Source organism: Hyaena hyaena, unplaced genomic scaffold, assembly GCF_003009895.1.
Source record: "Hyaena hyaena isolate Hyena2069 unplaced genomic scaffold, ASM300989v1 scaffold_568, whole genome shotgun sequence".
NCBI classification, from domain to species: Eukaryota; Metazoa; Chordata; class Mammalia; order Carnivora; family Hyaenidae; genus Hyaena; species Hyaena hyaena.
The window spans coordinates 839,559-857,449 of record NW_024081199.1 but is presented as its reverse complement, the minus strand read 5'-3'; the positions used below and the strand labels follow the sequence as shown (position 1 = coordinate 857,449).

Genomic DNA, 17,891 nt, shown 5'->3' with positions numbered 1-17,891 from the left:
ACTGGCCTTCCAGACTACTCAGCAATGATTCATCTGTGTCCCCACGCCGTAGCCCCCAAACTGTCAAAAGCAGCAAACTAAGTTCTGATGCCTACTTCGCAGATAGGCTACTTGGTTTCCAAAATACTCACTAAATGCTCGCTACTATTCTCCCAAATTAAGTGCCTATGTCAGCATGCCCATTACTCTCCTAACCAGGCTGTTCTGACCCTACTTGCACATGGAAATCCTGCTCAATCTCACTGACACTGCACTCAGAAGAGCTGGCTATTATGTCTGATTGAAGAGAAATTCTTTGTCTTAACTTAGATACAAGGCCACAGTCACGGCAGTATCCCACTCTACCAGACATGGTCCTTTCTGGCAGATGTTAACCAGATCTGTCTAGGTATATTGGAAAGGAAAGCAAAACTTATACATCAGTAACTCCTGAATCAAACTTAAAAAAAAAAAAAAAATCCAAACAAATGAAACACAGAAATTTTGGGAAAGCTTTTCGTGTTAACAATAATATAAGGGCGCCTGAGTGGCTCAGTCATTTGAGTGTCTGACTCTTGATTTTGGTTCAGGTCATGATCCCAGGGTCATGGGATTGAGTCCCACATCGGGCTCCACACTGAGTGTGGAGCATGACTCTCTCTCTCTCTCCTCTTGCCCCTTGTCCCCATTCATGCTCTGCCTCTAAAAATACAAAAAACTACAAAACAAAAATACAGTGTATAACCTGAAGGTACCCACAAAGACATCCTGAAAAATGGATGGACAGTATTCCAGAATACTGTTTAGAACACAGTACCACTCTCCCGCCCTGAGACAAGTGGAAGGGTATTATGAATGAGTTTTTTCCAAGCTTCTCTTTACAATTTGGGCCTCTGATTCTTTACACTGGAAATTTTAGTTCTCTTCTTACATATCTACAGATTTCCTAAAGCTAGAGTGACTTACCACCTGGAATTCTGTTGTTCTTGATGAATGTCATTGGTCTTTTCCCCTTTCCAGTTAGCCACAAGCTTGTCTCATTACTCAACTGGAAGCTTTTTACCTCTCAGCAAGGACTGGTTAACAGAGTTCAGATTTAAATGGGGGATGGGGGTGGGGCACAGGGGATACTACAAAGAATGAAAACCGGAACCCAAAAAGAGATAACCATTGAGTTAGTTGGTCTCAAGAGAGATAGTCTAGATCTTTGAGCATGGGAAGTGTCATGACATAGGAATAAATTTGTTTTCTATTTCCCACCACTGGCAGAGAAGGATATGCACAAAATTCCAGCAGAAACCTTTAACTTCAAATTGCAATAAAAATCCCTAACAGGAAAAGGTCTTTACTGATGTCATTGAATTTCAGGGTAATCGCTCTCTCTTCGTAATGATATGGACTAAGAGAGATCTCGATTAGTGTAGTTGGTTTAAGGCCAACTCTGTCTGGCAGCAAAGGGGAAGGCTGGGATATACTTTGAAGGCCCTTGCTGGCTCTGAATTTCTAAGAACACAAAAGGCCTTCCTTTGGAGATAAGAACATGGAAGGAAATAATGTACTTAAGCCAGCCACATCAAATATCAGCAAGTGCTTTCCTATTATAAATGCACAAAGATGGTTATGCAGTGACTAAAGAGTAACCCTTACCCCAAACATGGCTTGAACCTTGAGAAACCTTAACCACAATAAATAAAAATGGAGGATGCATTAGACAAGGATGCAATGCACAATAATAATCCTACTTTCTAAAATCGAGTCATTTGAAATCAGCCTTATTTTTCTATCAGTTTTCAGCTATGCCATTTTTCTCATCCAATCAACCGATTCCCCAGTGTTTTCAGAGTTCGACTAGTTCCAAGGTTTCTACCAGACTATCCTCCCATCTCCCACTCCTACTACAGCTACCCCCATGTCCTAGCCAACTACACCTCTTGGTACCATCTTCCTCACTCCCACTGCTGCCTCCACTCATTCTCCACCCACCATGTCTGGAACAGTCTCCCACTTCCATCTGCTTTCTCTCTCTCCTCTCGATCGTATCATTGCTTCGAGAGCTCACCTCTCTCAGGGAGCCTTCCTTAATCAAGATTAGGGACTCTTGGGACTACAACAGACATCACTTGACATCCTTGTCTAATGCATCCTTCCTCCATTTTTAGAACAGGAATTAGCTTTCAGGAATAAGAGGCAATCCCTTTACAACCAAATAGTGGTGATTGTAGTGGAAGAGTACATTTTCTATGAGGTATGACAGTACAAAGAAAAGAGTTTCCACAAGCCACCCTTTTTCAAGATTGAAGTCTTTTATTCCAATTCCCTCTGATCCTAAGAGTCTCCTTTTCATTTATAACCCCCTAGATAACTCTATCAGCAAGTTGCATGCATATTTACATCAGTCAAAAAGTTTGAGCAAATACTTTCACCAAAGCATATATTTTAATTAGACATGTTGAATGCTGAAAGAAAGAATCAGTCAGCTACTGAGGGCTATTTGTGCAGATTCTGAAATTCTTTCTATATACAACTTTGCTTCTAACAGAAATGGATTAACCATGACTCTGCATTTGGCTTATTTTGTACAAAGGTTTGAGGATCAAGTTTCAGATGTAGTGGGGTTACTCATCCTCATATCTAGTGAGTCCCATATATGAAACTGATATTTTCACTGATAAAAAACTGATTTTAAAACATACTTTGTTTTAAAAGTAGCTTTTATTGCAGGCTAGCCTGTCACCATTGAGAAATTAGGGTTCAGGTCTCAATCCAAACAAAGCTAAGGTTAGTTGTGTCATCTCCATCCTCAGGGGCCTGGTATTCTGGGAAACCCACGGTAAGACCAGGGTGACTCCAGGACACACATGTTAGCAGTGGCAGTGCAGCATGCTGAGGCGGGCATTCAACACCCTAAGTGTGCTTTAGTTACCAGAATATTTGACACGCCCACAAATTAAGTAGCAAAACATTTTAATCCATTAATTCTAAAAATAACAGAGACATTTTAATATCCGGTGCCACCTCCTCAAAAGTCTACTGCAGATTAGACAGTCAGACTGCAATGTACAAAGCCAGACATTAAAGGGAAAGATGTAGTTTGGGACAAGACCATCACAGGGAGATTTTCCTCCGCTTTGCTCATAAACAGAAGTTGTCAGCTTAAAAAAATCCTCAGAAGAGAAAGCTTTCTCATGCTCCATAACCTTTTTCTATATTTTAAATCTTTCTGTAATGTTTGAAGGTGAAACAGATAATCAGAAAACCAACCTCCCAAGTACAAAGATCTGAGCTGGACTCCTGGGACTAAAGACTGGTTCATTTCTATTTCTACCAACACTCTGATGTGAGGTACTATGGTTCTTGTTTTAGCTACAAGAGGTGTTAGGAATAAATGCCCACTCACATTTAATAATAGCTTATCTAGCACATAACTCTGCAGCACAACACCAACAACAGGAGTGTTTTTAAAGCAGGGCGGAGAAGAAAGTAGGTATTAATACAACTTAAGGTCTCCTTTGTCTTTCTCCTCTATTTACAATGAGAATTCAGCTCAGACATGAAACTCTCCAGAATGCCCAAACTGTCCTTTGGCCCACACATTCCAAACTTGTGACTTCTGATCCCAAGCCTTCAGAGCCTCAGGCTTTAGTGATGTATCCTTCTCGGATGAGGAAATCATAGATTTTCCGCGTTTTGTTCACATCTATCTTGATGAGTGCTCTTGCCTGTGCCAGTCTCAAACCTCCTTGCTTGTTACACTCGTTCAATAGAGCAGATTTGTATTCTAAATAGGCTCCTGGGACCAACCTCACCATCTGACAGAGCTGCAAGACATGGCAAATTTAATAAACATTAACATCTGTCATTCTCGTAATTCAATCCAATAGGTATAGCCAAAATAAAATTTTAAAAGTGACATCAACCTCCAACTATTTATAGGAGTTGCTGGGTGGCTGGACCACATTCCATTTAGTCTCTTCCTTGGAGAGAATACTCCTTAACGACAGACGCTCAGGAAGAGAAAGCCAGAGAATGATGCTGGGAGAGCCTTCAGCATGTGTCAGCTGGCTCACCTGGGTTTGTCAAGGAGTTCAAGTTTGTATCCAGAGGAGAAGCCTAGGTCCACACAACTCTCAACCCAGCACATTCCAACATAGCCAGTCAGGGAAGAGCCATAGGGCACAGTAGGGGCGAGGGTGCAGATACTTGGATTCCCAAGTGTGAATCACATTATTTTTAGTATTAGCATAAAGTAGCTGTCCCTGCTTTTGTGATTACATTTCCTACTTTGGAGGAGGAAGAAATATAGAGACCTTGCGAAGAGGCTACTTCAGCTGCTGAAAATCTAGAAAGCTGGCTCCATTCTAGTTCATCTGCCATGACACCTCATGACAATTAGCAGTGTGAGGTCACTGTTTGTGGGAAAGAATAAAAACTGCTTGAAACCCCAGGTCATTCAATACTTGACTCAGAATGGCCTGTGACCTTCTTCAGCAATACTTGAATATAACATTTCTTTCTTTCTATTCACAAACTAATCTTTATTGTTTCTGGTGGATAAATTAAAAGGCTAACAGCCCTATTCCATGACTCTTCCTCACTGTCTGAGTGGCAGATGGGGAGACTGATCTTGGGAACTGTAAGAGGAGCACATGAGGAACAAAAGAGGAATTCATCTTTTGGAATGGACTTCAGAGCTGTGCACATATTTTTTTGAAAATGTTAGAGGAGAACTCTTTTGAAGCTGGATTTAAATTTTTGAAACAACCAAAAGTAATATGAAGACAAGTCTGATGATTATAGGGGAAAACAAAAGTAGTCATGGCGTTTTTAATCAAAATTAGTACGTGATGATATATGATGATGAAGTTCTTTCTTTATAGCTTATATACATACTATGGAGACAATTCCAAACATCTTTTAAGTGAGGTTATGTTTTTGGAGTAAGTGTAGGACTTATCAAAGTGACCATTCTAATAGGAAATAACCATTTTCATATATGAGTTATTTTAGATTTATAAAAAATTAATTTCATTCACATAAAGCACTTAGTATAGTATCTGGTACATGGTAACAATAAATGATGGTTGCCATTATTTAGATTTATATACCATATGGTCTTCTCTTAAAAGGCGAATAGTAGCAGGGTAATAAGGAAAGCAATTCTCTGAAACTTGCTGAGGTTAGCTCTTCAGCTCTTTAAATTCTAGGACAGACTAGAGCTACACATGTATGTCACATGAACAGAGCCAAGTGGGTTGTATTCTATAATGTGTTTTAATGACAACTCAATGAATAATCAACCCTACTCTCTTTCCTCTAGCTCCCCTTATTTTTGTTACCTCCTTTTCTTTTTCATTCAGCTTCTCTGTTCCAGGGAGGCCAGTGAGGTTTAAGGGTGGTGCACTTCGTCTACCTACAGACACAGACAAAAAAAGGTATATATTTCATAGGCATACCACCTTCCTCAGGTGTAAAGTAGCAAAGTCCAGCCAGGCCACTGAGGTACAAGATCACTATGTGCAGTGATAAGAAATCTCTCCCCATCTCCTCAGGCCTCAGTGTGGTGTGCAACATGGGCACCCCAAAGTTCACCTGAAAATATAAATGGTAATTCACGTGCCCTTTGCTCTGCTAAAATACACAATTACATATACCTTAGCATCAAATATGACTATTCTTCCTCACCCAGTAGGAGATTCTAAAATCTAAAGCCCAGATGTCATCCAGTTATGAAAGGTCATATGCTGCCTCACTTGACAGCTGATGAATGGAAATAACAACTCTGCAGGAGAGACATTTCCTAATCCTCACTACTCTGCCAGGAGTACAAGGCAAACATGGTAATTAACCAAGTACCATTTGCCTTCAGATCAAAGGCAGACTGTTAGGCCAGCAAAAGGCCCTTCTTATTTATTATGTGAGGGAATATCTGTTCCTTCCAAAGTAGCCCTGTTTACCTGAAAGATACACACAGAGAAACAATGAGCCATTATATGGCAAACTAGAAGCTGAGGTGAACTCACACACGGGGAAAGAAACCCAAGTATGAGGTCACTGCTCAGGATGGGACGTTTGATGGGCAGAAGTTTTTTATTTTGTTTTGAATGTATATTTGGGATTAGTGGGGGATACACAGGCAAAAGAAAATGTAGAATAATAAATTAACAAGTTTTACTGGTGTTGACTTTTAGGAGGTGGGAAGAGGGAGAAGGGACTGTTATAGGCTGCTCTGCTAGAAACAGGCTTCTCTGTAGTATCGACAAATGGATAAGTGGTTCTCTATAACCAACAGGCCTAGACTTACCCTAAATGCTAAAAAAGGGAGACTAAAATCATTTGGTCCCTCACCAAAGTTACCAGAGGCTAGGTTGTAATGAATGATCCAAACTTTCTACTTTGCACTGCCTTAGGAGCAACTGAGAGCATGAAGAAGAGCACGGAGTCTCCTCAACCTAAATTCAGGAGGTGAGAAAGGCTAACGCCAGCCTAGGAAGCAACAAAGAATAAATGAGTACAGACTAAATGGTTCAGAAAGCACAAATACCAAATTATTAATTATTACTGTGTTACATTATTATTGTTGGTATTTCTGTATGTAGATTCGGGGGACAGGGTTAGAAGTAAGAAATTTATAAACTAAAAGTTGGATTCAGCTGTCCTGACTACTTGCTAAAAGACTCTCTTTTCTCTTTTAAGTATTAAGAAATAATCACCTGAAACAAAGAAATAAATTTTTTTTAAAAGTATCCCTAAAGTAGTCTTCTCTGAGCCTGGTCTAGACTCTGAATCTGAGAGCCTTTAAGCGGGATCAAAGGTCTACTGTTTCAAGCTTCCAAAGAATGGTAAAAGTGTAGATGCGTCATCTTTCTGACCAGTGCAGGTTCTACAATAACATGGTCTGGGTGCTCTGATAAGGGAAAAGTGGCGAATCTAGCATATGGAGCAGGATAACACCAAGAAAACTGGCAAAGAAACACCACAATTTTGGATCAGAGCTCTACAACTCATTCCACCCCAAATTACCATTCACTAATTACCAAGAACCAAGTATTACCAGATTATTGTATGGTTTAATCTTGCTCTATCAACTAACCCCAAAATAGAGGACACACCCAAAGAGGTAAAGATAACAAACAGAAATACCTCAAATCTCCCAATTATTAAGAAATCCTTGAAAATTTGCTCAGGATACAAAGCCTTTAATTGGCCCCCTGTGAGACAAATCTCAAAAGCTGTGGTAGGTACAACTAACTGAAGCAAACGAACTGCTCATGAACACTGGTAAAATAAAGAAAACACCTCTCTGGAGCTCTTTCTTATTTGGTTTCTGTACTCAAACCCTGAAGATTCTGAAAACTTGTTGATGTTTATAAACTGGGATAACACTTCCCATTAAGCTGTTTAAGCACCCTGCTCCCAGAAAGGGTGAATGAAAACTTCACAATCAAGTCTTGCTCCAGCCTGAAAAATAATTACCTGAATTCGAAGCCATCGGAATAGAAGGGCTCAGGCCAGAATCACTAAAACAAAGAAGAGGAATTTAACTAATGTCACACCGACACCAAAGATGGCAATTTCTAAAAGCCCACGTGGACTGGGTACCATTTATCAGGTTGGTTACTTTAAAGGGATGTAATGAGGTAGACTGCACTGTTTTACAGGATATCCTACTATACTAAAGAGGAAGGGAAATCTGTTCTGTGGGGTGTAAGAAATCACTTGGATTTGTTCAGAAGAGCTCTTAGTCTGGAACATAATGGAGACCAATCATAGGGAAAGGACAGGGACACAACTCGCCAATGGAAATCATTCCAATAGATATGGGGGAGAGAGGAGGCATGGGTGGAGGAATTTACTAATTTTAAAAAATAAAGGGGCGTCTGGGTGGCTCAGTCGGTTAAGCGTCCAACTTTGGCTCAGGTCATGATCTCATGGTTTGTGGGTTTGGGCCCCGCGTCGGGCTCTGTGCTGACAGCTAGCTCAGAGCCTGGAGCCCGTTTCAGATTCTGTCTCCCTCTCTCTCTGACCCTCCCCTGCTCGCGCTGTCTTTCTCTCTCTCAGAAATAAATAAAACATTAAAAAAATTAAAAAAAAAAAAAAAAAGATCAAAGCAGCAAAGTAGGGGGCCAGCTATGTTCCTCAAATTGTCAGTATCACAGTGTTTCTGAGATAGACTGCTAAAATTTTCTCAGTTTTGCTGGCTACCCAATTATTACTACTCTGCTATGTGGGTGGGGTACCCATGGAAATGTCTGAAACTACATGTAAAAGCCAAAGCATCCAAGAAGATGCTCCTTCTCCCTGGACTAATTACTTACATGTCAGCTTGCCGGCGGAGCCACTGCTGGCAAGCACTACTGTCCTGGATGTACTGGAGAACTTCAGAGAGCATGGTACGTTTAAGGCGCTCCTCCTCTCGTGTCTTCTTGAGGTGGTCATAAGTTCTGGCGCCTAAAGGTGTAGATGACAGCGTAACTGCGATTACAATGCAGCAGAACTAACTGAAGGGCTTCCTAGCTGACCAGCAAATAGTTTGCCTTTTTTTGGTTTCCTTTGCAAAACTGCTTCCGCAATTATTTTTCTAAGAGAAACATGATAACCCCTAGTTTGAAATCCCTTTTTTGACAAGAAATGATTAATATTTTTATTCTTTTTCTAGCTTTGAGAAATTTGTGGACAGGGGGTGCTTGGATGGCTCAGTTGGTTAAGCATCCAACTTCAGCTCAGGTCATGATCTCATGCTTTGTGGGTTTGAGCCCCACGTTGGGCTCTGTGCTGAGAGCTCAGAGCCTCGAGCCTGCTTTGGATTCTGTGTCTCTCTCTCTGTCCCTCCTCCACTCACATTCTCTGTCTCTCTCAAAATTAACAAATGAACATTAAATAAACAATAAAAAAAAAGAAAAGAAATTTTGGGGCAGGGGCACCTGTCTGGCTCACTCAGTGGGGCATGTGACTCTTGATCATGGGGCTGTAAATTCCAGCCCCATGTCAGGTATAGAGATTACTTAAAGTCTTAAAAAAAAAAAAAGAAATATGGGGACTAAAGCCTGCAAAACAGAGAAGTACAAAACAAATAAGAGTCATTCATATTTCCCACTTCCAAAAGTAACAAGTTTATAATACTGTCATCTTTATACCCTGTTCTATTTTCTCCTGTTTTCTGAAGTTACACAAGTGCTATAAGGATACTCTTTTTAAAAAAACAATTAAAATGACAAATAAAAATAGGTCCTCATTGATTAGCTTGATTCCTTTCCCCTCTTTCCCAGAACCAATCAATACCAGGTAATCAAAACCTGGCATCAGTGTCTCTTTCATACATCTTGTCAAACAAAAGTTGCATGGTGTTTTTTTACATGTTAACAAAGCTGTATAGACTCCAAAGTTCCAAACTATATTCCATAAACCCCAGGATATCATGAAAATATCTCAGGGATTACTAAAGAGCAGAGGTAGCATCATGTACTGGTGGTCCTGGTTTCCATGCATAACCTGCACCACCAGACTTCAAAGCAGTTCTACTTTATCTTATTTACAGACTAGGCACTACATAAAATTCCATTTTACAATGGTTTCCATTGTTAAAAATAAAGAACCATTACATTAGGCTGAACTTACACCCAACAAGGCTACTTCCTTTGGGAAGTGGGTGATAGCTTTCAATCAATAGGAAGGAGGGAATGTTAAAGATCTTTCCAATAAAACAACAGAAACTGCCATTTACTGAGCATTTATTGTGTGCCAGGTACTGTGCTGGCATGCATTATTTCTAACCTAACCTTACTAGTTCTAAGAACTTGGAAAATTGAAACCTAAACAGAGTTACAAATCTGGTAAACAGGAGAGCCAGAATCCAAGCCCAACTTGCCCAAGTCTAGATCTCAAGCTACCTACTGTAATCCACTGCCTTCCGTTATGACTTGGCTCTACTACAACTACTTCTTTAACCACTTTATATCTTAGTTTCTTCATTACATGGAAATAACAGTGACTATCTCCTAAGTTTATTACAAGAATCACAGTGAAAGATCTGGTGCATGGTGAAAGATGAAAGCTGCTATTAATATAATTATTATTACTACCTCAAGTAACTGGGATGCAAGCATGTAGAAAGAACCATTTGAAGCTTGGTTAATACAAATAATCAGACCATGCACCACAATGCCATTCACAAATAATGTCATCAATTTATAGTTTTCATTTAATAGTCAACAATAAGTATTTTAATTTAATTTAATTTTATTTTATTATTATTATTTTAGAAATAGTTTATTGTCAAGTTGGTTTCCATGTAACACCCAGTGCTCATCCCTACAAGTGCCCCCCCCGTGCCCATCCTCCTCCCCTCTCCCCCCACATCCATCAGTCCTCAGTTTTTGTCAGCATTCAAGAGTCTCTCATGGTTTGCCTCTCCCCCTTTCCCCCACCGTTTCCCCCCTTCTTCACCCCCATGGTCCTCCGTTAAGTTCCTCCTAATCCTCCTATACGTGCAAACATATGATATTTGTCCTTCTCTGCCTGACTTATTTCACTCAGCATAACACCCTCAAGGTCCATCCATGTTGCTACACAAGGCCAGATTTCATTTTTTCTCATTGCCATGTAGTCCCTCCTCATCAGGGAAATACAAATCAAAATGACACTGAGATACCACCTCACGCCAGTCAGAGTGGCTAAAATGAGCAAATCAGAGAATGCGAGATGCTGGCGAGGATGTGAAGAAACGGGCACCCTCCTACACTGTTGGTGGGAATGTAAACTGGTACAGCCCCTCTGGAAAACAGTGTGGAGGTTCCTCAAAAAATTAACAATAGAACTCCCCTATGACCCAGCAATAGCACTGCTAGGAATTTACCCAAGGGATACAAAAATGCTGATGCATAGGAGCACATGTACCCCAATGTTCACAGCAGCACTCTCAACAATAGCCAAAACATGGAAAGAGCCTAAGTGTCCATCAATGGACGAATGGATCAAGAAGTGTTTTAATTTTATTATTTTTTTTAATGTTTTATTTATTTCTAGGAGAGAGAGAGAGACAGCGTGAACAGGGGAGGGTCAGAGAGAGAGGGAGTCACAGACTGAAACAGGCTCCAGGCTCTGAGCTGGCAGTCAGCACAGAGCCCGACGCGGGGCTCGAACCCACGAACCGCGAGATCATGACCCAAGCGAAAGTCGGACGCTTAACCGACTAAGCCACCCAGGCGCCCCAAGAAGTGTTTTAATTTTAAAGTAAACACTTAAAGACACCAATAAATTAGCTTATGGCCTATTAAAATTTATGAATAAAGTAATCATTGTTAAAAAAAAGAGAATACAAAATCCTTTTCTTAGAGGCCATAGCAGATTCCCACATCTAAAGCAGCACCTCTCTTTTGTGTTGTCAATTTTATTTTACCTGAGATAACCACATAATGGTATTTATACGGATTATACACAAGAAACTTTACTGGAAAGATCAAAAACTCATTTCAAAAAAGGAAAACTTATTTTTAAAAAGTCAACAAAGCCCCCCCTCCAAAAAAATCCTCAAAGCCTCAGAGACTTCCTTTATGTGTTTAGAAGACACTTGCCGGGGAGCCTGGGTGGGTTAGCCAGCTGAGCATCTGACTCTTGACTTTGGCTCAGATCATGATCTCATGGTTTTAAGACAGAGCCCTGTATCCAGCTCTGCACTGGGCATGGAGCCTGCTTGGCATTCTCTTTTGCTTTCCCCCTCTCTCTGCCCCTCCCCCACTCTCTCTCTCTCCTCCCCCTCCTTTAAAAAACAAAAAAATTTAAGAGGATACTGGCTACTGATATAATGTGTAGCTTAAGTATACTTACTACAAAAATTGGTAATGCCTGCTGTTCTGTATTCCTGGAGCCTCTTGATTTCCCTTCGGAGTTCAAATTCCACTGTTTATCCCAAAAAGAACGAAGAAGAAAAATTGGAAAGCCAAAATCAACATCAAGGTATACTTCTGCTTTTGAGTATTTTCAGTAATTCTGTCTTACATAAAAGACTGGGCAATTACATTTGGGAAATCCGATATAATGATGCCATCTCATTAGAAATTTTACCCAAGAGCGGGCCTGGGTGGCTCAGTTGGTTAGGCATCTGACTCTTGATTTCAGCTCAGGTCATGATCTCATGGTTCATGAGTTTGAGCCCCACGTCGGACTCTGTGGAGCCTGCTTGGGATTCTCTCTCCCTCTCTCTGCCTCTCACCTGCTCTCTCTCTCTCTCTCTCTTACACAATAAATAAATAAACATAAAAAAAACCATTTTATCCAAGAGCTGAGCAAAATCTACTCTAGCTGTCTTCTGGCTGCCATCTCCAACTGGAGAAAGCAGTTGGAACTGTCTCCCAGAAAATGGCATAGTGAACTGGCTGAATTCATTAGCTACAGAAGAAATATAATTTTTTTTAAACAACTAAGTTTCCTTGTTCTGTTTATCCTCTATTTATCTATCTACATAACCAAATTCTTTTATAAAAGCCATCTCTACTATTACTTGTTGTGGCCCTTTTGCAAGGAAAGGACAAAAGCTCTGTGCTTAAGTCGCAGATAGTTTCTTTACAGCTTTTCTCCTATAAGAACAAAAGAGCATTGTTTTCCATAAACCAAAGATTTCTGCCTCCTCTGAGTGCACACAGATCAGGTTGCACTGCTTGGGTTATTTTGTGGTAGAATATTCAAATTTGGGTACTTTGAAACAGAGGATGAAGGAAGAGCCTGGACAATCCATGGAGTGAGTTCTTTAGAGTGACACATAAATCAGGGATGACACAAACTGGGACAGGAAGTAAAGGATCAGTCACCCAGTAGAAACCACACAAAAATGCCAACCAAACAGGGTGTTTGATGAGGACAACCAACCAGGCACAGATAAGTGTCTTTAATGCCATGCAATGGCATAGTTGCATGTTGAGAACAGGATCAGAGCCTTGGTAAAGCATTTTCCCTAAATTTGAGGGTCAAATACATAAATCTCATAATGAAAGGTACAGACTAAGCCACCCAATCCAGATTATTTTAAAGTGTAGCTCTTATTGCCTTAACAACTTTAATTTTTTTTTTATCGTGAAAAATCAAATGATAACTGGGCAAAGGTCTCTCAGAAAGACAGGCAAGAGAATGATGGAAGTACTGGGGTGCCTGGGGTTGTGAGTTCTAGCCCCATGCTGGGTGTAGAAATTATTTAAGGAAATAAAAAAACAAAACAAAACATTGTTTTTAATGTTTAAAAAAAAGAGAGAGGGGCACCTGGGTGGCTCAGTCAGTTAAGCATCTGACTTTAGCTCAGGTCATGATCTCACAGCTTGTCGGTTTGAGCCCGGTGCTGGGTTCAGTGCTGACAGCTCAGAGTCTGGAGCCTGCTTTGGATTCTGTGTCTCCCTCTCTCTCTGCCCCTCCCCAGCTTTTGCTCTATCTCTCTCTCTCTCTCAAGAACAAATTAACATTAAAAATAAATACATTTTAAAAAAAGAGAGAGAGAGAATGATGGAAGTACTATCTCCATGAGTCATCCAATTCTTGTCCCCATTTTAACAACTACTTTTAATGCTAACATATTTATGAACAAATGATATAATGTCAGGGATTTGCTTCAAAATAATCCAGTTGAGGATGGGAGAAGAGGGGGTGACAGAAATCAAACTGGATGGGCTATGTGTTAATTGCTGAAGCTAAATGATGGATACATGGAGGTTCGTTACACTGTCAGACCTACTTTTTTATATGTTTGAAAACTCCCATAATAAACAGGGAAGAAACTAAAAAAACTACTGTTTATCTGGGAAAAAGAAAGCTACTAGGCTTTTTAATTGCTTTTGTCCCACCCGCAAGTCATTTCAAGGTAATAAAAGGAAGAAAAGATTTAAATATTCACTTACTTACTTATAGAACTTCACCTAAAACATACCATTATCTCTATTTAAATAAATACACACACACACACACACACACACACACACACACTTGCACAAAACTCAAAAAGCAACCTACGTGCATGGCTTTCAATGAATTTGTCATGTTCCACTGGTCCCACTATCCTTGCAAATCGCCTCATTGTTTCATAAAGGTCTTGGACTTCTTTGGGATACCGCCGTTCCATTACTACAGAGAAAATAAAACACAACCATGCCATAGAGAATATAACAATCTCTAAAGTCTCTGCATTTCTTTTACAAGAAGGGAAATGGAAGGATACTATTCCTAACCTCACATGACTAATTTACCCATGACAGGAAGCAAACAGGAAAGCCAAGAATGCAAAACATTAATCATAATGATAACTGCATCACAGTGACTATCACACAGGGATGCTCTTATCACCAGAGAACTGAAGGTCATCTGCATTACTGAGCACCCTGGTGACCTCCACACCTCAGTCTCTTAATCTGTACAGGGGCGGGGACCTCTGGCAGTAATGGAAAAGACAGTTAAAGGCAGATCATGCATTCTTAGGAACAATGTTGGGCAAAATTTTGGTATGAACTTCCATAGGAAAACAAGGAAAGTGCACGTAGAAGAGGTAGATTAGCCTAAAAAATGTGTGATCTCTTTCTACGAAGTTATATTTTGATAACTATCATCCAAGTAAATGGCCATATACACAGGATACTGTATCCTGTGTATACAGATACTTGATCCTCAGGCAGTAACTCTGAGGATCACTAATGACCAAATTTCTAATAGAAAGAGGTATCAGCAAAGGGCATGGGGAGTAGGTAGGAAGTGCCAAAAACTGCTACTAGGTCATTTCCATCAGAAGACCTACACTGAAACCAGGTGATTAGATGAGTTAATTAGTAAGTCCTGATTAGATGAGCTGATCAGTAACTAAACTAGTTATGAGCACTTTTGAACTACAGATACAGGCTTTCAATTAAGATCATTATTGAAAATTAAGTCTCTTTTTAGCTCAATCTCTTCCTTTGTAGGAGACACTATTATCCACAAATTTCAGGTGCTGATTTGATGGGCAGCCACAGATTGATTATCTTCACTACCAAAAAACTCTCAAAACCAAAAGCAAAAAAACAAAACAAAACAAAACAAACAAACAAACAAAAAAACACAAGCACACCCTGCAGGGATGGTACAGAAGAATTAGGAGTAAAAATTTTAAATTTGCTGGAAAAACCCTTCTGCCTATGATATTAAGGTCACATACACTCACTATAATGGAGGTTGAAAACTCTGAAACCACACTGTACAATGCTACTTCTTTCTCAGAAGCCACAAAGCCCCCTCTCAGCTCTATATGGACAAAATACAGTTAAAAGAATAATCAAGCTAAACTGACCTCTGTTTACCAACTGAGAACAGAATTTATACGAGTCAAGTTCTACTATGAATAAAGGTCAAAATCCTACTGACCTGTTATTGAAAGCCCAGGCATTCAGACACAGGAACCAACTACCACAGCTATAAGAATATGACCAATTATTATCTATAAAAAGGGCAATAGAAATCTGATTGTGTTATTTTTGCAAACCCACAGTTCTCAATAGGATTAAAGAGGCAATCTCATCTACTAGAAGGACTATAAATTGATACAACCATTTTTTGGAAAGCAGTCTGGCAGCAGATGTCAAGCATTTTTAATGATCACATTCTTCCACCTATTAACTCCACTTCTGGGAATCCACCTTAAAAAAATTCTATGGGGCACCTGAGTGGCTCAGTCAGTTAAGCATCTGACTCTTGATTTCAGCTCAGGTCATGATCTCACAGTTCATGAGCTCGAGCCCTGGATTGGGCTCTGTGCTGACAGTGGGGAGCCTGCTTGGAATTCTCTTCTTCTCTCTCTCTCTCTGCCCCGCCCTTGCTCTCTCTCTCTCAAAATAAATAAACAGTAAAAAAATTCTAAATATATAAAGCTTTATTCACAAATTCATCAGAGGATTATTTATAATGATTTAAAAAACTAAAGCTAATTATCTAATAAAAGTTAAATTAGGCCTATTATGTATTTATGTATATATACACAACATATTATGTAACTATTAAGAGTGGCACCTTCAGTGGCACCTGCGTGGCTCAGTTGGTTAAGCGTTCGACTTCGGTTCGGGTCATGATCTCACGGTTTGTGGGTTTGAGCCTCGCGTCGGGCCCTGTGCTGACAGCTAGCTCAGAGCCTGGAGACTGCATCGGATTCTGTGTCTCTCTCTCTTTCTGACCCTCCCCTGCTCACGCTGTCTCTCTCCCTCAGAAATAAATAAAACATTAAAAAAAAAAAAGAGTGGCATCCTCAAATCACCACAATCACTTGAAAAAATCTAACAAAAAGTGAAAAAAATGTAACATACTTATTTACGATCACAGAAACATTTAACCCCTGACTAGATGACCTGCATCCTACAATGGTACAGAGTGTCAAACACTATAAAATTCTATCAAGTAGGATACGAAGCACAATAATCATCAGGTATTTTTACAAAAAAGAATACTGTGACACAGAAGTGTTATAAACATTTCTATAAAAACAGTGTAATTATTACGAGATCATTGTTCTTATTTGCTGAACAAACTGCAGTGTAGAAGAAGAAAAAGTACAGGGAATCTTTCTGCTCAGCTTAGGTAACTCCAATATTTTAAAATAGTAACATCAAAGTAAGCATTCACTTAAAAATTATTATAGTTTCACTCTCACCATCACACAGAGCTAAATGTCTTTTGTTTGTCCACTACCATGCACAATACAGGTTGATTTTTCCATAAAAATGTTTAACAATCTGATGATCACGGTTATGTTTAACATACAGTTCCTATCCAGTTCCAGAAAATGACCCATTAATATTCATGCTGTAATTACTATACTACTTAAAAAAAAAGGTTTTACCATAAAAACGTTGATCACATATTAATGGTTCTTAACTCTATGTAATAGAACTGCCTTGAAGATATTTTAAAAATAAAGATGCTCTAGCACTAATCCTCAGAGACTGACTTAACAGTCTGGGTTGATACCCAGGCATGAGAATTTTTTAAAGCTTTCTACATGATATGCTGGAGCATCTGGCTGGCTCAGTCAGGAGAGCATGTGACTCTTGATCTTGGGGTCATGTATTTGAGCCCCATGCTGAGTGTGAAGATAACTTTAAAAAAAAGGGGGAGATTTCCTTCCTATTGATGCTAATATGCAACTTGAATTAAGAACTACTGCTGTAAGTGATTTGTTCAAAACTGTTCAATAATGTTGGAAGAAATTTTAAAATAAAGAAAGCAGCTAATACTTACACTGAAACTTTCTAAGGTTGATTAATCCATGGTCTCTTATAATTCTAGGATGAAAACCACAATAATGTATATTATAATTAGTTTCACATTTAATACTTCTTCCACACACAGCGTTTATTAGGCATTTGAAACACTATGGGGTGGAATAATAAAGACATGACTCCCCACAAGTTCCTGAAGAGCAGCGAGTCTGCTAACACAATTTTAAACTTTCAACCATCATATATTTTTCCTTTCCTTGGACATGGTAGACTCTCAATAACTATTTGCTGGATAAGTGAATGAACACTCACAAATACTGAAAAACATGTCTGTAATCTGGCATGAAACAGAAGGGAATCTGTGTCCATGTCATAAAAATTAAACTACTAAATTTAGGGAACTGATAATTGAGAATAGCCATTTAAGGGAAACCGCTAAACCATAAAATGGCACCATGATCATACATTCAACATTTACAACTTTATATGTGTACATTCACATAATGCTTTGAAGCTATTTGAAATAAATATCATGCATGTTTAATGGAAGGGTCTCCATAAAATGTAAGATCAAACAGCATCCTCAACCACTGAGTTCTACAATACTGTCTAGCTTGAATTATGTGTTTTAAGCAAAATAAAATTTAAGTAAACCATGCAGAGTTATGTGACTGGAACCTTTGATTTTATATCACACTTATT

The 17,891-nt window shown here is 39.4% G+C and overlaps 1 protein-coding gene across 4 annotated transcripts in view; it reads right to left on the bottom strand.

Moving 5' to 3' along the window:
• Positions 1-2,672: 2,672 nt before the first annotated feature.
• TADA2A (transcriptional adaptor 2A) overlaps positions 2,673-17,891 on the bottom strand; it is a 52,116-nt gene continuing 36,897 nt past the window's right edge. For all 4 annotated transcript variants that reach the window (XM_039256359.1, XM_039256362.1, XM_039256361.1 and 1 more), the window contains 7 exons: positions 17,209-17,252; positions 13,969-14,079; positions 11,803-11,874; positions 8,295-8,427; positions 7,453-7,496; positions 5,316-5,389; positions 2,673-3,797 (listed from right to left, as the gene is read on the bottom strand). In XM_039256359.1, coding sequence (XP_039112290.1) covers positions 3,612-3,797; positions 5,316-5,389; positions 7,453-7,496; positions 8,295-8,427; positions 11,803-11,874; positions 13,969-14,079; positions 17,209-17,252 — 664 coding nt within the window. In that variant the 3' untranslated portion in view covers positions 2,673-3,611. The remainder of the gene's footprint in view (positions 3,798-5,315; positions 5,390-7,452; positions 7,497-8,294; positions 8,428-11,802; positions 11,875-13,968; positions 14,080-17,208; positions 17,253-17,891) is intronic.